Source organism: Pinus tabuliformis, chromosome 5_2, assembly GCF_031772625.1.
Source record: "Pinus tabuliformis cultivar Carrire ecotype Pingquan chromosome 5_2, CPIR1, whole genome shotgun sequence".
NCBI classification, from domain to species: domain Eukaryota; kingdom Viridiplantae; phylum Streptophyta; class Pinopsida; order Pinales; family Pinaceae; genus Pinus; species Pinus tabuliformis.
Genome location: NC_142306.1, coordinates 876,439,647 through 876,465,491, shown reverse-complemented (window position 1 = coordinate 876,465,491; position 25,845 = coordinate 876,439,647). Strand labels below are relative to the sequence as shown.

At 38.8% G+C, this 25,845-nt stretch overlaps 2 protein-coding genes across 6 annotated transcripts in view; one reads left to right on the top strand and one right to left on the bottom strand.

The window, feature by feature from the left end:
• The window catches only part of TERT (telomerase reverse transcriptase), a 422,846-nt gene that overhangs the window by 193,717 nt on the left and 203,284 nt on the right, over positions 1–25,845 (bottom strand). For all 5 annotated transcript variants that reach the window (XM_089437131.1, XM_089437132.1, XM_089437134.1 and 2 more), the window contains one exon: positions 13,724–13,859. In XM_089437131.1, coding sequence (XP_089293257.1) covers positions 13,724–13,859 — 136 coding nt within the window. The remainder of the gene's footprint in view (positions 1–13,723; positions 13,860–25,845) is intronic.
• LOC149162100 (uncharacterized) lies at positions 21,130–24,567 on the top strand. The gene is made up of 4 exons (XM_089437612.1): positions 21,130–21,985; positions 22,100–22,241; positions 22,366–22,657; positions 24,439–24,567. The coding sequence occupies exons 1-4, from the start codon at positions 21,178–21,180 to the stop codon at positions 24,565–24,567; spliced, it is 1,371 nt and encodes a 456-aa protein (XP_089293738.1). The 5' UTR covers positions 21,130–21,177.

Below are 25,845 nucleotides of genomic sequence, written 5' to 3'. Positions count from 1 at the left end.
AGCTTGCTTGAGGCCATAAAGAGATTTCTTAAATCGACAAACAAGGCTGGAGTCTGTTTGTATGAAGCCAATGGGTTGTTCCATATAGATTTCTTCCTGCAAGTCCCCATGCAAGAAGGCAGATTTAACATCCATCTGATGGACTTCCCATTTTAAAGAGGCAGCAAGGGAAAGAACAAGGCGGATAGAGTTCATTTTGGCAACAAGGGAGAAGGTTTTAGTGTAGTCAATGCCTTCAACCTGTGAAAAACCCTTAGCAACGAGACGAGCTTTATGTTTATCAACTTTCCCATCTGGTCCATACTTGGTTCTGTAAACCCATTTACATCTAACAAGTTTGCGTCCCTTTGGTAGAGGAACAAGATCCCATGTATCATTTGTCATCAATGAATGATATTCTTCATTCATAGCTGCTTCCCAATGTGGATGGCCTGAAGCCTCTGCAAAAGTATCAGGATCATGATTTACTGAAGCTTGAGCCAGTAAATAAGAGGCTCTTTCAAACTGAGAACGTGTGCGTCGTTGATCTGTAGGATCACCTGCTGCATCCCGAGTAGCACGGACCCATCGTGGAAGTTGAGGATCCTGAGAAGGTGGGGGAGGATTATCATCCTCGCTTTCATCATCTGAAGAAGAAATGTTTGCAAAAGTAGAAGAGATAGGAAGAGGTGGCACATCCGCCGGACTAGGCTCGCAGGCCGATTTATTTTCATCAAACTTTACATCTCTTCTAATGATAACATTTTTGGACTTAAATGGAATAAGTCTATAACCTTTTACATCTTCAGAATATCCAACAAAAGTACATTTCTCACTCTTAGGTTCTAAAGCTTTATGCTTTTCATCTGGAATATGGGCCCATGCTTCACTTCCAAACACACGAAAGTGACTTACATCTGGTTTAATGGAACTCCAAGCTTCTTCTGGAGTGATATTCTCTAGAACCTTAGTAGGAGTGCGATTGATTATATAATTTGCACAATTAATTGCTTCAGCGCAAAAACTAAGACTGAGTCCTTTAGATTGCAGCATACAATTAGCCATTTCCTTTAAGGTGCGATTTTTCCTTTCAGCTACACCATTTTGTTGTGGAGTGTATGGAACAGTATGTTGCATTTGAATTCCATTTTCGATGCAAAAGTTGATGAATGTGTTTTTAACATATTCTCCACCATTATCAGTTCTTAGCTTAAGAATTTGATGTCCAGATTGTTTTTCAGCAAAGGCTTTGAAGGCCAAAAAGGTGTTAAATACTTCGCTCTTGAGTTTTAAGAAGTATACCCAAGTGTGTCTGAAGAAATCATCAATGAAAGTTAAGAAGTACTTGCAGCCAGAGAATGAAGCAACAGGAAGAGGACCACATAAATCACTGTGCACAAGCTGTAAAGGGGCTGAGGCGTGCCAAGAGGCACGTTTGTCAAAACTGTCCCGATGATGTTTTCCGAGTACACATCCGGAACAAACACCATCTCTGCAAGATACCATAGGAAGACCTGTCACCATATTTTCTTTACATAGATGCTGAATGGAGCGATAGTTTAAGTGACCAAATCGCTCATGCCAAAGTTTGCTCACTTCATCATTATGAGCAATAAATACTGAGGGAAGATTTGATGACCCAAAGTTGTGAAACTTATACAACCTTTTGGAATCATCAGCAAGACCAGTAGCTAGAATCTGTTTAGGATCTTTTAGATCCTTGATTACAACATCATGAGGTGAAAATTCAACAATTTTACCTTCACCTGAATGAGTTATCTGATAGACAGATAGAAGGTTGCAGGATAAGGTTGGAACACATAATACATCATTAAACTGACCATTGTCTAGATGAACAGTTCCAGTCCCTACAACATTAAGAGATCTATCATCACCAATATATATATTTTTGGTGTTACAATCATTTAAAGAAGAAAACATGGCTTGGTTTTTGGCCATGTGACAAGAGGCTCCAGAATCAATGAGCCACTCATGAGAATGAGAAGAAGAAGAAGATACATTTAATGCATAACCAGACTGAGATGATTGACAATGACATGCAGAAAGTGCCATTCCGGAAGTTGAAGTTGAAGTAGGCTCCACATGGATGTTATGTTTCTTCATTGCGGCTTCCAAGGCTTCCATCTTCTTAAAGCATTTAGATTCTAAGTGGCCATCTCGATTACAAAAGTTACAATGTCTATCAGTTTTCTTCCATTTGTTTTTATTGGTCTTATCATTTTGCTGAAATGATCTTTCATTTTGAGGCTGAGATGGTTTAGGACCATTCTTTTGAGGATATGACTTCTTAGGATTCTTTGAATTTGGTTGCTGCTGGGCGGCTAACGCTTTCGTGGAAGAGTTTCCAAGATTAAGAAGACCAAGGTGTAAGAGTTTTTCTTGTTCTCTTATTAAGGAATCACAAAAGGAGTCAAAGGAAGGGGCCTTGTAGTCTTTTCCTTGACAAATAAAAGCTTCCCTTGTAGAATGGAAAGTGGAAACAAATACAGAGTAGGCTGGTCCCAACTTAGTAAGGATGGAATAAATAAGGTTACCATCTTCTTTCTTAACTTTAACACCTTCCAAGAGATATCTAAGGGTCTTGAATTTGGACAAGAAATCTTCAATGCAAGAAAATTTATTAGGATCCAAAGTAAGCAGCTCATTTTCAAGTTGATGGGCTCTAATTTCATTTTTAATCCCAAAAACTTTAGCGAGTTTTTCTAATGCTTCATGAGGAGTCTCAAGATCTGCAATGTGGAATCTAAGATCAGGAGAAATAGACATCCCTATCAAACCACGTGCTTGATCTTGTCTATTTTCCCATTTTGCAACCTTGTCTTCATCTTTTGGTTTCTTCTCTTGGTCTGTGGCTATCAAGGATAATTTTAGGGGCGAATGTTCGCCCTTTGGCGAAATTAAGGGGTTTTAAATTTTTAGTGGGCAAATATTTTGTATCATAGTACATTTTTACAAATCACCTCAAATAGCCCACCTTATTCTAAGGGAGAGGGTAAAAAAGGTAAATTTAGCCCTTGAAATTAGGACTTACAACCTTCCATTCGCTCATTTTCAAGAATAGGTTTTATTTAAGTGAATCCATTCGCCCATTTTCAAGAATAGGTTTTACTTAAGTGAATCCTATGGACCAAATACCATATTTATAAAAGAGGTATGGTAAATTAATAAAAATATATGGTAAATAAATAAAACATTTTTATATTTACTCCATAAGTCACCTTATATACATGTAAGGGTGTAAACAAATAAAAATATAAGTAAAGTGGAGGTATGGTAAATAAATAAAACTTCTTTTTATACTTACTCAAAAGGTATGGTAAATAAATAAAAATATAAATAAACTAGACGTATCGTAAATAAATAAAACCTCTTTTTATATTTAGTCCATAACCCTCATTCTATTTATGAAGCCTCAAGGAAGAGGTTTTATTTAAGTGAATCCTATGGGCCAAATACCATATTTGTAAAAGAGGTATGGTAAATTAATAAAAATATAAATAAATGAGAGGTATGGTAAACAAATAAAACATTTTTTTTTATATTTACTCCATAAGACACCTTATATTTAAGAACACTCAAAAAATGGGTTATATTTAGGTGAAACCTATGGCCAAAATACTATGGGACAAATACCATGGACTAGATTGTTATTAATACCATGCAAAAAACCATTAGTAACCCTAATATTAGAATTAATAAAAATAAAAATGGCACATGGTATTGACCCATGGTATTCACCAAAATGGCACATGGTATTGACCCATGGTATTCATCTGGAATGTAGCCTATTTAAATGGGGGAATTAAACCAGCATGTAGCCTATGCTAAGATTCACTAGGACTTTACAAAGTTTTATTATTTAGTGAAAGACTCTCCAAGATCTTACAAGATTTTATAATTGAGTAAAATATTCTAATAAAAATAAAAATGGAACATGGTATTGACCCATGGTATTCACCAAAATGGCACATGGTATTGACCCATGGTATTCCCCTGGAATGTAGCCTATTTAAATGGGGGAATTAAACCAGCATGTAGCCTATGCTAAGATTCACTAGGAATTTACAAAGTTTTATTATTTAGTGAAAGACTCGCCAAGATCTTACAAGATTTTATAATTGAGTAAAATATTCGCCATGCCTGGTGAGAGATTCGCCAAAAAATTATATATACATATTATATTATTGATAAAATCGCCTTCCATTTTTCCTATATACCATGGAGATTCGCCCATTTATTATATTTATAAATTTAGGGGGGGTTCTTAAAATTTTCCCTGGTGGCTATTCTGAAGAGACCTTTACTTCTAAGTAAATCTTCCATGTAGGCTACCCATTGGAAGTAGTTAGTGCTGTCAAGAATGACTTGGCATGGACTTTCCATTTTAAAAAAAACTGAAGCTGAAGATGCTGAAAGTAAGTGTTTCAATGGATAGATCTCGAAAAAATAGGCGGGTAAAAAAAACGGCTCTGAAAAAGGCTTCCGGATGAAGAAGTTATGGCTTTTTGAAAAAAAAATTGTTGAAGTTGCCGGCAAAGTGCGCGAATGTGCGGGAATGAAAAAATCCGCCCCCACAAAATGGAGACTTGAACCCAAGACCTCTACTCTCTTAAAATAGCTTTGAACCAATTGATCTATACAAAAAATTTGAGAGAGAGAGAGAGAGGGGGGGGGCCTTGGTTTGCGTGCTTGCTTTGAGAAAGCTCTTTTTCCCTACAAAACACAAAACACAAAACCCAACACGAATATGTAAAGAAAAACGAACCTTGCGGCTCGAAGTTAGCTTTAACCAAAAAACTAGAAATTCTAAAAAAAATCTCAAAGTTAGCTTTAGCCGAAAAACTAAATATTTTTCTCAATGTTTCTGATTTTCCGAGATCACACTAAGGTGCAGGGAAAAGAGCATACGCATGAGAAAAATCCTTCCTTTCTGTTTCTGATTTGCCCAGATCGCACAGAGTCGCAGAGCAAAGAGCATACGCAGAAATGAAAGGTATAGATCCGGTTAAAAAAAATGGCTAAATAAACCGAAACCGAAATAAGCAGAGAGAAAATAACAGTAAACTGCAAAAAAAACACTGCATACCTCCCAATCTGAAAAATGACGCAGCTAGGGCTACCAGAAACCTTTTCGCGTGAAACGAAAGGGGTTCCTCACTGGAACAGATGCTCCGAACGCAACAGAGCAGTCCTCTCGGCCCGAAAGTAGTCAGAAACAGCAGATCTAGGAAACGACAGCCGCATGCAGTTCTACCGGCTTCAGATTTGGATCACCAACGGACGCGGCCCTCAAATAGCTCTGATACCACGTAGGAATTTACAGGGTAAGTTCCTCAGAAAGAACACCAAAAGGACACCGCTCACAACCAGATCTCAAATCAATACACCAGTATTTTTGACGTGGTTAAAACCCTCAAAGTGCAAGGAGGGAAACAGTCCACGGCCTGTCCCAACGTGGGTACTACAGGCAATTTATTAATCAAAGAATGAAAATTTACATAAGCTTCTCTCATGCACGGATTACCCGAACAATGACCCTCCATGCGCTTTAAATAGAACTCATGGACCAATCGGGTGTCAAGCCACGGCTCAAGTGTCGGTAATACCGAGGTGAGAGTGAACCGTCGGATCACTACATATCGTGACCGTCGGATTCTAAGTTACAAAATGTACAACGGTAAAGAAACACACTTTACCTAACTCTAACCTAACTCTATACTAGACCAAGTTGAACTTAACTATGTCCTTGGGGTACCTTTGCTTATAGATTTCTTCCATTCAGTTTGTGCAATGCCTTTGTTACTTTCCAGAGGGCAGTTTTGAGTATTTTTGTTGAACTTGTTCATGACTTTGTTGAAATATACATGGATGATTTCACTCCTTATGGATTTCACTTCCATGAAGCTCTCTCCAATTTGTGCAAGGTCTTAAAGAAATGTATTGAAATGAATCTCTCTCTAAGCCCTGAGTAATGTGAGTTCTTGATGAACGAGGGGACTGTCCTTGGATAATCCATATCCAAGGAAAAGATACACGTTGACCCAAACAAAATTGCCATCATCAAAAGGGTCCCTACCCCTCAAAAGCAAAGAGATGTCAGGAGTTTCTTGGGACTAGCTGGGTATTATAGGAGATTCATCAAAGAATTTAGTAAAGTGGCTTCACCTTTGTTTGGATTATTGACCAAAGATTCAGATTTTTGTTGGACCAGCAATTGTCAAGAGGCCCCTGAAGTGTTGAAAGAAATTGACCACTACACCCATCCTTAGGGTTCCTAACTGGGTATTGTCTTTCAATATCCATATTGATGCATCAGATAAAGTTGTGGGGGGGTCCTTAGGACAAGTAGAGGATAAGTTGCCTTATGCTATCTATTTCATTAGTAAGAATTTGTCTAAAGCTGAGTTGAATTACATTGTCACTGAAAAATAACTCTTAGTTGTAGTACATTCTTTAAACAAATTCAGGCACTATATCACTGGGTATCAAACTTTTGTTCATACTGATCATGCAGCCATTAAATATTTGATGAACAAGCCTAATGTCAATGCTAATATAATTAGATGGTTGTTATTGTTACAACAGTTTGATTTGACTATTATTGAAAAACCAAGGAAAGGCCATTTTTCTGTCCAGGTTAACCTTGCCTACAGGTAATGAGGAGATGGTGGATGATCAACTGCCAGATGAACACCTCTTTGCCATCTCGATGCTTTCTCCTTGGTTTGCTAACATAGCCAACTACTTGGTTGCTAGGAGGTTCCCTCCTAATCTATCATCCAGAGAGAAAAGCAAGATTGTAAGGAAAAGCTCTCCTTTCACTTGGATTGGGGGCAATCTTTTCAGATTGGGACCAAATCAGATCTTGAGGAGATGTGTAAGAGAAGAGGAGGTCTTTGACATCCTCTCAGCATGTCATGATGGACCTTGTGGAGGTCATTTTGCTACTAAAAGGACAACCTTTAAAGTTTTATAGGTTGGTTACTATTGGCCCACTTTACATCAAGATGCAAGGAGATACACCACTAGGTGTGATCAGTGCCAAAGGATGAGCAAACCCACACCCAAGGATGTAATGCCCCTACAACTTCAAGTGACCTTAGAGTCATTTGACAAGTGGGGCATGGATTTCATTGGGCCAATTTGTCCACCATCAGAACAGAAGAGGTACATCATTGTGTGCATTGGTTACTTGAAAAAGTGGGATGAGAGAAAGGCAGTCAAAGCAACAACTGAGCAGAAAGTGGTTGAGTTTTTTGGAGAAAACATCTTCTACAAGTTTGGGTATCCAAAGGAGGAAGACACTGATCAAGAAGCACAATTCACATCAAATTTGATTGAAGATCTCATGAGGCAACATCATATCAAGCACAAGACATCCAGTTGCTATCACCCTCAAGCAAATGGGCAAGTAGAGGTCACAAACAGAGAATTGGAGAGCATTCTCATCAAGGTTGTTAACAACTGTAGGAAATATTGGGTAGAGAGACTAGTAGAGGCCACTTGGGCCTACAAGACCACTCGGAAAACCACCACTGGATTCACTCCATATGAATTGGTTTGTGGAAAGAAGGTTTTGCTTTCTATTGAGTTTGACTATAACACTTTGAGAATGGCAACTCGGTTGGACTTAGACTTCACTACAACACAGCAAGAAAGGTTGCTCCAATTGAATGGCTTAAATGAGTTCATAATGCAAGCTCTCCTACACACTGAAGTCATACAACTGCAAATGAAGGTTTGGCATGACAAGCATATCAAGGAAAAGACTTTTCAAGAAGGGAATTGGGCCTTGTTATATGATTCTAGGTTCAAAGATTTCAAAGGGGAGCTAATGATAAGATGGTTGGGTCCATACCTAGTAGAAAAGCGTCATGAAAATGGATCTGTCCAGATCATAAACATTGATGAGGACGACATTCCCTTACTTGTAAATGGTTATAGGTTGAAGTTGTATAGAAGACCTCTATCCAAGGAGGAATTTATCAGTTCAGTCAACAAAAAATTAAATGTGATTGAGAGCTTCATAGCTTTCAGTCCAAAGCTTTCCTAGAAAATTGTAAAAAATAAAAAATAAAAATAAAAAGGCCTAGATGAAAACCTCTATGAGGCATCTGAGGCCAACTCCAAGGTTGAAAACCTCTCAAAGGAAGCCCAGGAGCAAAAAAAATGAAAAAATAATAAATATCCCTAGGTGAAAACCTCCCCTGAGGCACCTAGGGTAGGCACCTCAAAGGCAGCTTGTTTGTCACCCATTAAAAAAAAGAGAGGAAAAGAACACAAGGAACAAACTTATACCATGTTTGCTAACCTTTCTCTTGTTTTGCAAGATTGCACACAATGGTAGATTTCATGGCTACAAGCCAAAACCTACAAGCTATCATCCATCCTTCCATCCATACACCCCATCTCCATCCTCTCCACTCATATGACCATCTCTCTCCACCATCCCATTAGCAAGAAAATCAAATTTCACCTCCTCTCTGTGATGTTATAGGAAGGACCTATATTTCTTTAGGAGATCCTGTAATGCTGCACGAGGAGCCTCTGAACCTACAGGAGAGGGATCCAATGAGGAGAACAGCCCAAAAGTCCATAAGTGCCTCTTGGAAAATATAAAGAGGGTCCTCCACTGGTTTGCTCATCAATCATCCATCACCCATCCACTCCATTTTACCAAAAATTTGCTCAAATTTTGCACTCTGTCCTACCTTTAAAAAAACACAAAAGCCACTATTTTCTATTTCTACAATGTCTACACTACTCTATCAAAGGAGAGAAAAAACCTGTTGTAATTTTCTGTGGCCAAAGAGCAGTCAACCCTGAAGTCAACATTGCTCAAACTACCTAGATTGCCTCGAACTTTATGCCCATAAATGTGGCCTAAAGAGAGAAAAATTCATCCAAAAATCACAGTCAAAATTGGTCAACAACCCTTGGTCAATGCTAGTCAAACTTGGTCTGCTATCTGAAATTTCGGTTCTGCAATTCAGCCCAGAAAAACTCGTCCTTCTTGCCACACGTGTGAGAGAGAGAAGTTGCCCAATGTTGTACGAACCAATGAGAGAAGGAGAGAGAATGAGTGAGTGATGAATGTGCCAAATGAGGAGGAGGGACACTTGTATTTATACAAGTCGATGAGGGTGAAGAGTCATGTCTATTGGGCTTTATGAGCCTACGTGATGATGAGGCCAACCTGGCCAAATCAGGAGGAGGGACACTTGTATTTATACAAGTCAATGAGGGTGAGGTGTCATGTCTATTGGGCTTTATGAGCCTACATGATGATGAGGCCAACCTGAACAAATTGTACATGAGTGGGCATAAATTCAAAATCATACTTCTACTTGTCCGAATGAGATGATCTTTATATCAATCTTGGTCCTCTCGAAAAGAGGAATCTAATGCAATCATCATCTCCATCAAATGAGTTGTCCCAAGGTGGAATTTGGCCCTAGTTGCCAATTTTAACAAACCCTAATTACACTTTTCAACAAAGGGAATTGCTAAGATGTAGATTTACGAGGCCTCCAAACCAATAGTAGAGTGGGTAAATGACACATTTAAGTTGTAGAATTTAACCCTTGGACAATTGTTGGACAAAGCATAATTTGCTATTAGCTAATTCCCAAAGTGTTGATTTGGGGTAGCATTGGATGTACTCTAGCCACGAAAATTGGTGGAGAGGCTAAAACACATGAGACCTCCAATACCCAGAAAATGGTTTGCGCAAAATCTAACCAATTTGAGAGATATTAAAATAATTAATATTTTTAATGAAGTCCCTAAGTCTAAAATTAGGGAAAATAAAATATTAATGTGAATTAATATAAAACTGAGTTAGAATGATCCAAAAGTCATGGATCAAGCCAGATCTAATCTTGGCCATTGATTAAGGACTTAAGCTCGGTCCTTGAATTGTCAACAAGAAAAGTATAAGAGGAGGCTTGAGGGTCACTTGGAGAACAAACCGAGTTGATCAAGAATTCGATTTTCTGGGGCAGGGCTTGCTGAGGAAATCTAAGGAGTGCTCAGAGTTGCAGCTGAAGGGCAGTGAATGCAGTAGCGGAGAGGCAGAGATAGTACCGAGAGCATCAGCGCAGGAGCCGGGAGAGGGTTGATGCAGAGCCAGCTAGAGGCCACACAGAGTCAGCCAGAGGCCACACAGAGGCAGCCAGGAGCTGTGTGGACCCTGAGGAGGGCCAGCATGGGAGATGCAGAGGCTCCAGAGGCTGACACAGAGCCCAGAGAGGCTGACGTTGGGCCAAATAGGCTGACGTTGGGTAGACACTGGGCCAGAGAGGCTGACGCAGACCCTAGAGGTTGATGCTGGGAGATTTCATGGGGCAGATTGGGGCTGATATTTGTCTCCGACTGAGAGGTACTACTGTCGAGGGAATTCTCTGTTGGATGAGCCATTTCTAGCACCCAGATTGTATTCTAAAACTGCTTAATAATGAAACCCTCAGATAGAAGCACCGGTTTCCCGCATTGGGTTTTTCTGGGGACATTAGTCCAAAAATAACGGTGTCACTTGTGTGCTTGTTTTTCCTTCAGTTGATGATCTGTATGTGTTGAGACTGTACTTGTATTTATTTTCAATATTTACATGGTAAATAACTTGTTAATTAACAAATCACGTAGGAAGAAATAAATCAGAAAGTACAGGAAGGATTTCTAATTGTTAGCCTTAGAAATTCCAACACAAAGATATCTGCCAAGCATGTTAAGAGGGTTCATGACAATGATGTTGATGCTCTAAGAAAACAATTTTTTTCTAGCGCAATTCTATTGAATGAGTATAAAGCAAGGAGATTTACCACCGATGAATTCTAAAGCATCTCTACAAGCTACCATTGCATCCATTTGAGGGAATCTTGTCCCCACTTCTATGGGTGAATTGGATATTAGAGATTGACCAATATACTTATGCTTTATGATCTGGTTCTATTTTGTTACGTTGAGTCTAGTCCTTCAAAAGGTAATATGCATTTGTATAGGGACACAACCCCTAATTTTAGAATTTGTGAGCCTTACGTCAAATACCATAGTTGGACAACTTTAGAGTCTTTCACATATGCTAGATTATTAGACGTTACTAAGACCAATATGCTTTTGTATAAGGACACAACCCCTAATTTTAGAAATTCTAAGCCCTATGTCGAATAGCATAGTTGGACAAATTAAGAGTCTTTCATATATATGATAGTTTATTGGACATTATGAACACCAAATATTTTGCTTGCTAATGTGGCATGTATAGAAAGTAACTTTTCCTTCTTGAAGTTATAATTTTTTTCATAGAAAAAAAAATCCACCCATTATATATAGAAATGATTAATGATACAACTATTTGATAGTGTTGTCTTTTGCATTATTCATATATATTCTCTTATTTATTTCAGGTTATTGTGCTGGTCATCATCATTATTGTACGTTAGTCATGCTAGCATATTCATTGTTTCTTTCACTATTTTTAATCTAGTTCTTACCATAACAGTTGCTATACAGTGGGAAATTGGGCTAAATTGGTTTTATAATAAACAAAATTGAATAAACTAAATGAAAGCAATGAACCACTTAGAGGAATAGGAGACCAATAACAAGTCATCCCTTTATAAGGTAAATAAGATGCCAACATTGAACAAAGATAGATTTTCTTCTAACTACCCATGCAAGTAGGGAACATGCGTTAGTTCTATCCACCATACCTAGCTTCTCACAATCTTTTCTCATGGAAATCAAATGCACTAAACATACATTGCAAGAAAATCTTAAATCAGGAAAACATCAACATTAGGAATCCTTTCATTCGTAAAATATCAACATCCTAACACATCAATTTTTCCACATCCAACTATCTACGTACATTGGTTAGGAAGCAGCAATGTTTGTTTGGCCTGGCAGAAAGGATTGGTTCATGAAAGAGAACCACATGCACTAAACTGCCCAAACACTATGAAACAACAGCCAAAAAAGCAAACAACGAACACCTAGAGAGAAACTTTTGTGAGCTTCAATGAATTTATCATCAGCAAAATGCATCAGACTTTCAGAACGCAAAATTAGGGAACAGTTTCCGTGCACAGCTTAAACAATCAACAATAACACTGACAAACACATTATTAGTGGCATCAAGCTAAGGTGAAAATTTATGAAAACACATTTGCTGTTTATCAATGGAAAATTAGCATAGAAGCAACGGCATCAGTGAAGACGGGTGTTCAAAGAAAACAAGAGCTTCAACAAGTTGAATGCATCTTTCCAATGTTGTTTCAAAAGTTAACATTATCGTATAGATGTCTGGAGTTTGTCCTTATGAACAAATGTCTGGAGTTTGTCCCAATGAAAGAAAAAGGGTTGACAACATCTAGATGTTTTATATTATATAACTTTATAAATGGGACTAGCAGATGATAAAAGGGTCTAGAGACAAAATTATGAGTGCAAAGTGTCATTTTAAGACACAAGAAAGAAAAGATTTTACAATCTTTGAGAGAATTAAGCTTTGTACATTGTTGGAACTCATGACAAGCAAATATTTATCCAGTGAGAAGCATTTGGTGTTCATATCTGCAAATGAGAAAATGGACACAATAATATGTGATCTGCATAGGCTAGCCTCAGTAAAAGTAGTCGTAATGCAATAAGATGGGCTATGTGACGAATTTTTTGGCGAATGTTTAGTGATTTGTATCCTGTTTATCTTTTCAAGGGTTGTATATGTAATGTTAAGAGATGGCATCTTGGTTGGGCACTCTTTTCACATCAAATTCACACTAGTGGAACAAGGTCAGGACTATTTTCTGATATCAAGAAATATGGAATGCAGTAATTAATAAAGAAACTAGGACAACGTTTATTGATGAAGCATCAAGAACAGCCAGAACAGATCAACCCAGCTTTGTGAGTTAAGATACTGAAGAAGATGATGAGTTATTTGCGTTTTGTGTCTTCCATGAGGATAATAGTGTTAGAAGTGTATCCTACTGAGCATGACAACAAGGAATAAGGATGCATAAACTTCAAGGATAGGTCACATGTTGACTAGAGGATTGACCAGTAGGATCAAGGTCGAGCAGAGAAAGCTAGGAGAAGGGAATTAATATGGTTGCTAGTACATGGCACAAATATTATGTATAAGGCACGGGGGCAAGCTATAGATGCAAGGCATAATTGGCTTCTCGTAGCTCTAAAGGAATCAACTCAGAATGCTGAAACAGTCAAAGATACCTTCTTATAGCATATGGGTTTTTGGTAAAACGTGGTTCTTCTATGACAAACAATCCCACTAATAAAGGGGTATTGCAATTAGGAAGTCAATCCCAGCAATCACATTAGCACCTTTGTGGGTGTGTATGATCAATCTTAAGGAAAGTGTGTATACATGGGTGGCTTAAACCAAACAAGAAAATGTTGGATACTCACAAAGTTATGCGATAGGTTATATGCACCAAAAATCACATGAATTGAAAGGTCAAGAGTCAAAATATACTACAAACTAAAATCAAAGATCGTAAAATTGTGCCTGCATCCGTCCTTATTTCACACATTACAAGATCACCCTATCTTCCCTTACCATTTTCTGATTATAATTAATATTTCATCCATTTTATGGCAACAAAATAATCTACCAAGTTTTGTTTACATCCAAGGTATCTCAAGATAGAAAAGTATACCTTAAAATCATTTCATAATCTCGACGGCCATACACATTCCTTACCTTTGATGACAGCACAGCGAAAACTTTAGTTTGATGCTTGACTTGAATTGGGCAGTGGCGCTCCAAAAGTCTTGCAAACTTGCAATGTCGAGCATTTTTAATAAGAACCCTCAGCAAAGATAAGAGAGGAGAAACCCTGCAGAGAAATTTTAAAATCAACTACCACAACAAATTTAAGACCATGACATGTACAAAGTTAGAATTTCCTCCATTGAAGCAACAAAGCACTCAATACAATCTAATTTTATCTTCAGAAAAGCAGAACAGTAGGTTTTCATATCACATATTAGCTAAATTAGACAACATTATAGTATTATAGTATCAAATTTAGTTTTTATCCAATTGATAAAAAAAAATGGATTTAGAGAAATTGAAACCATTTTTTGTTGATTTTTACATGGTCTTCTATAATGATAATTCTTTTGATGAAATAATTGATTTTATTGCACATTCTTAAAGATGACCTCATCATTAAGTAAATTATATAGAAGACATCAACAAAACAATAACAGTAGGACCATGAAGAAAGCAGCCAAAGCAAGCAACACAAGATATTACCCTGGGAAAACCCACCAAGGGGAAAAATCTAGCCAACCTTTTCCTTAGAGAATCAATGCAACAAGAGATACAACAGTCAACTGGCCAACAAGATGACCAACCTCCAAAAACCAAGTCAGCCCTCCACTTGTCCAGAGAATCTCTACAACATGTCCTCTAAGTCTGCTACAGAACTTGCATTTTGCCACATAGGTCAGCCTCTTTCCACAAAGAATCAACCTCAGGATCTTGGTCCTTTGTCTCTGAAATTTAGCCTCAAGGTCTCAACCCCCTTGTCCCTGAAATTAGCCTCAAGGTCTCGGCCCCCTTTTCCTTAGACATAAACCACAAATGCAAGCCACAAGGAGATATATATGGGAGCCACAGAGAGATATATATGGCAGCCACAAAGATATATGCGAGCCACAGAGAGATATATATGCAAGCCACAGAGAGATATATATGCGAGCCACAGAGAGCCAATTAGAGAGACCAATATGTTGCCTCAGAGATACGTTATATGCTGCCTCAAACCATCTGACACTCTGCCTCAGATCATATGCATAGATGTGAGTTGTTCTTTGCTACTTGGGGGAACAAGTAAGCGGCAAGCCCTTTATATAGTTTTTCCTTAAGCCGAAGGGGTGTGTCCCTTGCTAGAGCTGACCTAAATTTAGGAGGGTTGACTTGGTCCTTTTGGAGGTAAAAATTCAAATTCAAAATATTGCATCTTCCTGTTTTTTAATGAGCCTTATAATAATTTTCTTTTGAATACAAAATAATCCTTTTTCTTGCCAACATGAAGAACATGCTTCATATAATTTTCTTTTACATATATAATTCATTTTTCATTAGTACAAATACAAAAGAATATTATGAAGACAAACCATAGCTACAAAATTCAAGACTCCCTCTTAGCTAGGGGGGTATTCATAATGACAATTCAGATGTTCTTTGTGTACATGATCTCTCTAAGGAAAGGTTTAATTCATTCATCATCTAGGTCAACACCTTTCACCTACATCAGCATCGTCTTATTATCAGCGTCATTGTCTACCATCAGCATCAACTAGTGGCCATATCCGAGGTGGTACCATACCCATGGAAATGTCATCAGCATATCAAGACTCACTCCTCTAGAGTGATCAGTCCTCAAATCACATGGCCTCTTCCTAGGCTAAACTACTGAGAACCTCAATTAGTAAGCACTCACTCACCCTTCTTAGTGAGCACTCTCGGCCAAGACCTCACTCAACCCTTCCTAGTTCGTGATTGGGTCTAGATGCTGAAAGGACCTCACTCCACCCTACCCGGTGTGTGATCAGGGTCCAAAACCTCACACCACCCTACTTGGTGTGTGTCAGGGTCCAAATATTAAAGGACCTCACTCCACCATACCTGGTGTGTGATCAGGGTCGAGGACCTCACTCCACCATACCTAGCCTATGATCAAGGTCCAATGGCTGAAGGACCTCACTCCACCTTACCTGGTGTGTGACTAGGGTCCAGGACCTCACACCACTTTACCTAGTGTGTGATCAAGGTCCAGGACCTCAATCCACCCTAGATGGTGTGTGATCAAGGTCTAGATGTTGAAGGATCTCTCTAAGCAAAAGTATAATTCATTCATCATCTAGGTCAACACCCTTGACCTACATCAGCATCGTCTTATTATCAGCATCATTATCTACCATAAACATCTGTTATTGGCCATATCTAGGGTGGTACCATACCCATGGCAATGTCATCAGTATATCAGGACTCACACCTCCAGAGTGATCAGTCCTCAAACCCCATAGCCTCTTCCCAGGCCAAACTGCTGAGAACCTCAACTAGCAAGCACTCACTCACTCTTCTTGGTGGGGACTGTCGACGAAGACCTCACTCAACCCTTCCTGGTTGGTGATCGAGTATAGATGTTGAAAGGACCTCACTCCACCCTACCTGGTGTGTGATCAAGGTCCAGAACCTCACTCCACACTACCTAGTGTGTGATCAGGGTCCAAATACTAAAGGACCTCACTCCACCATCACCGGTGTGTGATCAAGGTCCAAGACCTCACTCCACCCTACCTGGCCTGTGATCAAGGTCCAAATGGTGAAGGACCTCACTCCACCTTACCTGGTGTGTGATTAGGGTCCAAGACCTCATTCCAGCCTACCTGGTGTGTGATCAAGGTCCAAATGCTAAACGACCTCACTCCACCATACCTAGACTATGGTCAAGGACCTATGTTGCCAGGAAATGTGGGTTCAGGTACGGGGACAGGTACATCATTTTTTAAAACAAGGTGCGTGGGTTTGTCGGGGGTATATTATAATTTATATATTTAATATATAAATATTATATATTATAAATTATAATATATATGAATTTGTATATTTTTCAACTTTTAACAAGAAAACTAAAATATTTATGATTTAAACTTTAAATATTTAAACATGAGCATCATTGAACATTCAACGTTCACAATGAAATTTCAAAATTTCTAGTTTGATATCAAGTGCAAATTGGAGTTTACATATTAACAAGAATCATGATATATGTCCATTGTCATACTACATTCAAAATTTTCCTTAAGGCGTCTCCAAACAAGAACTAGGAACTTTTAAAATACTAAAATAAAAATAGCTAATAGTCAACAATGGCTTCCTAAAGTCATGTCATCAACATCTGTGTCATCAGCATCACTCAGATCTTCAGTTAGCATGCTCTCCAGGTAGGAATCACTCTCATCTTGAGGTTGTTGCTCATCCATAGCAACTGGAGGTAGCTCAATGAGGCCATCTGGTTGTATCTCCTCATCCACACACATAACATCATCTGTGTATTGGTTCCATCTCTTGAAAGGACCCTCCTTGTACCTAGGGTCTTTTCGAGATATGGGACGAAATGTGCTATGAATGTACACTAAGTTCTTTGCCTTCTTTGAGCCCAACCTATTTCTCTTTACTGAATGGATAAAGGCATAAGTACTCCAATTCCTCTCGCAAGATGAAGAACTAGCTACCTGGAATATTAGGGGAAGCCCATTAAATTAATTAAAAAATAAAAAATAAAAAAATAAAAAGAACCCCAAAGAACCTGATTTTGGGGTTCGAAGTACCCATCATCAGGGTTCTTTGTACCCGTCAAGACAAAAGAACCCAATTTTTTTTAAATGGAGAACCCAGTTCTTCATAGAACTCGGTTCTTATGGGTTCTTCTCAGAAGCACCCGTACCAGAATCCGGTACTTATAGACGAGAACCTGAGACGGGTTCGAGAACTCCACCCCCAGGTTCGCGAACCCGTGCAACATAGTCAAGGACCACCTCATAGAGGAACTCACTCAACTCTACTTGTTGAGCACTTTGGGCCTCTTAGACATGTTACCACTCAAACTAGCAGGGGACCTAAAAGGGAAATTGCTAGATCAAGGGCACGGATGGAGACATAGCCCACTATCACCTCTGCTAAGGCTCCCTACTCTTTACGGATTGTTAGACACGCATGGAATGTGAACAGACATGAATGATAAAACAATGAATTTGTCTTTCTATTAACTATATAGTATAGATGTACATTTATAATACATTCTTGTGACGGTTTGATTCATCTTCCAACGTCTCTTGGACTCCTTTTGACTGTTCAACTTCCACACCATAACCCTAAGCGGATTAAGTGTCCAACATTCCCCCCGTTAATCCGAAGGGTATGTGCGAGTCCAAGAGGAGAGTTGTAATACAAAAATGTGCAAAAATGCATGGCAACACTAGGTTGAACATGCTCTCTGAAATGTTGGTATAAGGTGGTGGTTTAAGGATGACCACCAACACTCGAACGCTTAACGGAGTTCCCAAAACTTTTCCAAATCTGGCAAGAAGCCGAAATCTTCTCCTAGAGGAAGTGTCCCTAATGCTTTGGAGAGGGAGACCTTCAACCTGGAAAAGGGAGGTCTACAACTTGCTCTGGTTTAAGGATGACCACCAATTCTGGAATGCTTAAAGCAATCCCTAAAACTCTTCCAAAACTAGCAAGAAACTGAAGTCTTTTGCCTGAGGAAGTGTCCCCAATTCTTTGAAGAGGGAGAAGCTCAACTTGAAAAGGGAGGTCTCAACCCCACATAAATGGTTTAAGGCTGACCACCAACCAATGGCATGCTCAGGAGCATCTTTGTCTCTGGCTACAACTCTAAATCTCGTATGGCAAGTTGTGGCTCAGGGTTGCTTGAACCTTTGTGTCTCTGGGTACAACTCTGAATTAGGCAGCAAGTTCAGGTTGTGGCTCAAGCTCTCTTGATGTGGCTTTGAAGCTTGTAGATGACCATCACTTCCCCCCCTATCAAATATAAGGTGAGATGATGGAGAAAACTCAACTGCAAGACTTTTCAATACTCTGGAAGAAATTCTGACATATGATTGAAATATCTTCTTGGTTGTTGAAGCCCATTGCAAAGAAGCGATCCATCCAAGGTGAATCTTTGTTCTTGCAGGAGGCTTGTTTTTGAAGCATCTGTTTGAAGAATAAGTGGTTTTATGATAGTGCTCACATGGATGAAGATCAAAATAGTGATCTTTCATATGGCCAACTCTGTCACAGTGTTGGCACTTAATAATTTGTAGTGGCTATTGTGGAAGAGGAGCAGAATCTCGAAGTTTGGAACAACTGAAGGTGAACTGTCATGAAGAAATCCAACACTATGAAACTGAATGCGCTTTGAGTAATCTGGAATATGAAAGGACATCCTTGTCATATTCGAGACTAGTTTTGTGCTTCTTATGGACAAGCTCTTCCCAAGGCCTAATGATGGGCTTGGAAAGTGTATGTTGAATTTCTGCATCTTTTTGCACATCTCCGCCTTAAATGGGCACTGCATCTACAATTTCTTGTTGTTAATGGGAGTTTGTCTCAATGTTCTGAATAAAAACATGTTCAAAATGACAACTCTTTTGTTTTGATTCATCTTGAATAGGGGAGTCTGTCTCAATATGATACCGAGGATTGTTCTGAACAAAAATAGGTTCAGAAGGATGTCTTTTCTGTTGTAACTCATCTCACTGACGCTGACATTCAAACTCCAAAAATTCTATTTTCTCCAGTGTATTCTGTAGACATGTTTTAATATCACAGAGAGTGTTCTTGCTGACTATCAACGTGCTTTCAGTAGTAGACACAATTATATTTCTCAGTAACTAATAATTTGTCAATTTGAGCCATAACAACTGCACCGAATCAACAATCAATGTGCACTAGTTCTTAAGGCACGCTATACAAATAACTAAAGAATGCTTTTAATTTCCAAATCAATACAACTTTACTTTCTACATACCAGTGTTGCACACATCGCGATTTAATCGCGATAAAATCGGAAAATCGCGATTTTTTCAAAATGCCGATTCAAATCGCGATTTTTATCCAAAAAATCGGCGGAAATTTTTTTTAACGATTTTTATCGAAAAAATCGCGATTTTTTAAAAAATCGCGATTTTTTCGAAAAAATCGCGATTTTTAAGGAAAAAATCGCGGGAGGCGCGGGCAGCGGGGGTTTTATATGTAAAATCGATTTTTTGTTTATTCATTCAGCAGTCCGCCGCGGAGGAGAAGGAGGAGAAGGAGAAGAAGGGAGGGAGAGGGTTGCCGTCGCTTGTGGGAGCCGATTTTAGGAGGAATCCAAGCCAAGATCGCGAATTTGTCCATAAACCAGGTATGTAGATTAATTTTTTTTTGTTTTGGTTCTCTAAAAACTTTGTTTTTCATTGTTTTTAAAGAATTTTTAGAAATTTTTCATTGATTTGGGATGGGTTATTTGTTATGACTATGAGAACCAATTTTTGATTTTTATTTTCTCATTTTCTTTAAACATTGTTTATTTTTTTTTATTTTTCATTGTTTTTTGGGTTTAGAAATTCAAATTGGGATTTTGGAAATAATTAGCTTGTAATTTTGCAAATGCTAAATTGTAATTTGTATTTACTATTTACTATTATCATTTATGTAATCCTAAATTCCTATTTCCTAATCCTTATTTTTCCATAGGTTTGCAAATTCAAAATTCAAAAACAAACATGCCAAGGAAATTGGATCCTTTCTGGGAATATGGTGACCCTAAAACTCCGAATGATAGACAAAACTTGATTTGCAAGTTGTGTGGAAAGGAAATATTCGGGGGGGTGTACAGGTTGAAGTTCCACCTTGCACAAATCCCTGGACGTGATGTGGGGCCCTGTCTAAAGACAAATGCTGAAATTATCCAAAAAGCCATGAGAGCATTGGGAGAATTAGAGCACACTAGAGACGCCAAAGAAGAACTCAAAAGGCAACTAAGAAGGTCAGTTGAAGGAAGTGGGCCAAGTGGCACAGGTTCTACTGCAGCGTCAGTCAATCCGTTTGCTGCATCATCATATTTTGTTCCTCGAACCACACCTGGTTCACAACCAACTATCGGTTCAATGATGAAAAGAACTGAAAAAGAAAAAGCTGACAAGTTGATGACAAAATTTCTCCTCTGGAGTGATATTCCTTTCAGCATTATAAGGAATAATCCATTTTTCCAACCTACTCTTGATGCTGTTGCCAGTGTTGGCCCGGGGTACAAACTCCCTTCTCTTCATGATTTCAGAGGCCGGCTTCTTCAAGATGAAAAGCGTGACTGCACCCAAAGATTGGAGGATTTTAGGGCATCATGGGCACAAACAGGATGCACTGTTATGTCAGATGGTTGGACTGACCAAAAGGGGAGAACCCTTATAAACTTCTTGGTTAGTTGTCCCTTGGGGACTATGTTTATCAAATCTGTTGATGCAACTCATCAAATCAAAGATGCAAAAAATTTATGTGATTTGCTGGATGTGTTTATTTTGGAGGTGGGTGCAGAAAATGTTGTCCAAGTCATAACGGACAACGCTGCAAATTATGTTGCTGCTGGTAGATTGCTTATGGACAGGCATCCTACTTTATTTTGGACACCTTGTGCTGCCCATTGTATTGATTTGATGTTAGAGGACATAGGGAAAATTCCCTTTGTCAAAGAGGCTGTTGACTCATCAAAAACCATCACAAAATTTATTTACAATCACACATCTGTGCTTAGCTTGATGAGAAAATGCACCAACAACAAAGAGTTGGTGCGCCCCGCCATTACACGGTTTGCGACGAGTTTCATATCTCTTCAATCCCTCTTGAATTCTATGTGGGATTTGAAGAGAATGTTTGTTTCAGAGGAGTGGCGTTCTTCGCCAATGAGCCGCAAACCAGAAGGAGAGGCCGTCTGCAGACTTGTTTCATACCAAGAAGACTTCTGGGCGGGAGTGCAGGAGGTGTGCGCTGTCACAGAACCTTTGGTAAAGGTTCTTCGGTTGGTAGATGGTGAGAAGCCCGCAATGGGCTATTTGTATGAAGCCATGGATAGGGCCAAAGAAGCCATTCGGTCCTACTATGATGACAAGGGAGATGATGGGTTCCAGAGACAACTCCTTCTATGGAAGGTCATTGATGAGCGATGGAACAACACACTCCATCGTCCCATTCATGCTGCTGGCCTTTTCCTGAACCCTGCATTTTCTTATGCATGTGGGTTTAATTTTGATGTTGAGGTCGTGGAAGGATTATTAACCTGTGTCCAGAAGATGGTGAAAACTCCAGAAGAACGTATGGAGGTCTCTAGACAAATTGAGCAATATAAGTTGTCAGGTGGCACATTTGGCTTTGAGATGGCTATCAATGATAGGACGGTTAAAATCCCAGGTATTTTTTAGTTTGTAGTATGTACTTTGTAACTTTGTTTCAAATTTCATTGTTTCTTCAAATTCCATTTTTTTCTTATGTTTATTTAAAATTTTCTTTGTAATTTTGTTGTAGACGCATGGTGGAAGATGTATGGTGGCAGAGTACCCCTTTTGCAAAATCTTGCCGTGCGCATCCTCAGCCAAACATGCAGCTCCTCGGGATGTGAGCGCAATTGGAGTGTATTTGAAAAAATACACAACAAGAAGCGCAATAGGTTAACACTTAAACATTTAAAATATTGCAAATTTCCAAATAAATTTTTGAATTCATTAAAGTTTTAAACAATATTTTTTTTATAATATTAATTATTAATTTATTATTTCATGAACTTTGTACAGGTTGGAGTCCCATAGACTTAATGACATGGTCTATGTCTACTACAATCTTCGATTGTGGGTGAAACAACTAGAGAAGACACCTGATACGGAAGCCATCTCATTGGATGGGATTGACACCACTGCTGAATGGAGGGTTGAGACCGAGAGGCCTCTCATGGATCCCACTGAGGATTGGTTAGTGCAGGATGAGGGGGAGGAGGAGGGGGAGGAGGAGGAGGAGGAGGAGGAGGAGGAGGAGCAGGAGCAGGAGCAGGAGCAGGAGGAGGAGGAGTTGGAGGAGCAGGAGGAGGAGGTGACACCGCCTACCCGGGCTACCCGGGCTACCACTACCACCAGTAGAGGACGTGGTCTCCGTCCACCTCAGCCTCTTGTAGCTGCTACTACTAGTTCTTCAGCTTCTAGAGCACGTCAGACTCCACTGCCATTTCCACCACCACAGGCACCAGCTTCTACATCTAGAGGGAAAGAGAAAGCTGTGCCATATTCTCGCAAGAGGGGCAGAGGAAATCAATAGGATTAGACTTTCATTTTATTGTATATGACATTATGACATGATGAGATACATTATCATATTTTTTGTTGATATTTTGAGGCTGAGTTGGACTTGGGACTCAGGACTTACTATTCAGGACATGATTCAATGTTATGTGTGATTTTAGCGCTAGAAATGATATTGAACATCTTATATATTAGTTTTTTTATCATATTTATGTGTCAATGTATTTATTTTATGTTGTAGATGGTTTAGATATTAAAAAAATTGAAAAAAAATGAAAAAAAATGAATATTTTTGTGCCAAACGATTTTTTCCGATTTTTTCCCGATTTTTTCCCGATTTTAACGATTTTTCCGATTTTTTCCCGGCGCCGATTAAATCCCGATCGCGATGTGTGCAACATTGCTACATACATATACTTCTCTCTTAGCGGTGGTTTACCCCAATTTACTGCAAGACTGAAATCGTCTATCAATGCACTTACAACTAGCGGTCCTTGTCCTGTAGGCCGCACAGATGAGAAGCCAATCGCTGACTATTTATCTAAAGTTCAAGCTTTAGATGGACAATTAGAGTAGAGAGGAGAATAATAAAAAACTTGTTGGGCTCCTTTATTCCAAGACAGGTCGCCTATCATTTTCGACTTGACATATAATATCTTTTAGCGATCATGCTTCAACACATAAACTTGAATGAATGGTATCAATACTTGAATGGATACCTTCTCTATTGTAGAGAATCATCCACAAGAACGCCTTTTATGTAGGTAGCATGCATACACGAGCTTAATCAACACACAGTTCTCATGAATCCTAGACCAGGGTACGAGCAACATTCAACAATGGACTTTGTAATGCACTAATTCAATACAACACCATTCCAGCCACTCCATCAAAGCCCACGCATCATTCACACTATTCAACGTTGAGACTCAGCTGGAAACATTGGCATTGAATACCACAATACTACTCTTTTATGTCTATTAATCCTGAAGTGCACCAGGCCCTCAACGTGCAGGAAGAGCTTGACACATTCTCTCACTTGTCAAAGAAGATTCTCCCGAACCTTGTCCTCCTCCTCGTTCAAAATCAAAGCAAGGGTGTCGATATGATTATGCTCCAGTCAAAAGAGCAAGCTACAAAGGTTTTTTTTACTAAGACCCATTGTTGTCGACTCTTCAAATCCTTGAGAACAATACACCATGCCTGTGTCAAGAATCAAGGCAGTGTCAACACTACATTCAACAATCAAGGCCGCCCATGTTCTATGGATCCAAGTGTTCCATAGCTTGAGTGCTTTTCCCACGAACTTTTCAACGTTAGTGTCTTGACAATAGATGCAGATGGAAGAATAAACATATACTTGTGCTCTTATTTCCCATCAGCGCCCATAGACAACTCTTTGTATTCCTTCTTACATGCCACCTAGAAGATCTATACATGGATCATGACATACAATGAATCACATGCTATAATGGATTTATACATTTAAAACAACTTGCAAGAGCTCATAAATTCAGGGCAAGTAATCAACTACTTAGGCACAGTAATAATGAGAATCCATATACCAATATGCAGCAAAATGTGGATGATGTTGGCGGCGTTTTTGTTGCTCTGGCATTTATAAAACGCAATCCTGGGACCTCAAAATGGATATTGCGCGATCATTTATTTCTCACATTTGGGGACCATATCTTGATGTCGTGAGTATTACCCTCATTGGTATCAAACAATTGTTGAATGGAAGAATCACATACATCTATTTAAGCAAGCATTTACATATATCCAAAATATCCCTACAACCCTATTCAGAAGAATTCAAGAATCAATTTATTGTCAGTTGAGTTTATAACAGGAAATGCCCAAGAAGATATGGAACTTAAGTGTGAACTCTTGCCATGAATTCATGTTGTGTGATGACTTCCTTCATTCAATATAGTGAGCTTTCTAGTAGCAGCACCATCACCTAAGTAACCTAACACAGGGATTCGGGATTCGTAGGATACAGGGATTCGAGTGTCAAATTCAGACACGTTGACCCCCAGAATAGCACATGTAGGATTCGTTATATATTAATTTATTAAAATATATATCTATATATATATATATATATATATAGATATATATATTAAAAATTAGATATTTCTTACACAAATTTTCATTAATTATACAAATTCGTTGACTTCAAACATAGATCTTCATCTAGATGTTAGTTTTATTGTTTACAAAGTAAGTAACATTATAGCATGCATAGTACATACAAAATTCAAATACATGTCACTGTCACATAAATCATAAATGATAAATCAATGAATCATAAATTCTAAATTCATAAATGATAAATCATAATACATATTCAATTCATCAATGATCCAATAGGAGAAAGACAAGATAGTAAGATAAAGACATTGACAGTTGTAGTTTTCTCATTAAGTCATCAAATCAAAATGTGTTACATAGGTAGTGCAATGCCAATGGCAAATAGAAATAGAAAATATAAAACAACTACAAATATACAAGCCTCAAGGCAGTAGGTAGCCCATGACTCATGAGTCATCAATCCTCATAGTCATCATCAGAATCAGCATCAATGTCCTCATCATCATGGTCACCACTGCTCTCCTCTACATCCTCCTCCTCCCCTGTATCCATAGTTGCCGCTACATCTGTTGGTGTGGAGGATGACCCCTCTACAGTATCACCGTCATCATATCTAACAGGCTCTAGCACTGGATCATTGAGATCCATGTTGGCCAATGCCAACTCAACACTGTTGTCCAGACCCATATCATCAGGAAAGACAACCCACATCTTTGTCTTTCCCTTCAACCACTCTTACCTCTGCCTGTAAATTAGACGAAGGTTGGTGTGCACATACACCATTGTCTTTGCCCTAGACTGCTCAAGCCTGCTCTTCTTCACACTAAACAAATTCCCATATGTGCTCCAATTCCTCTTGCAACAAGAGGATGAAGTTACCTGAGA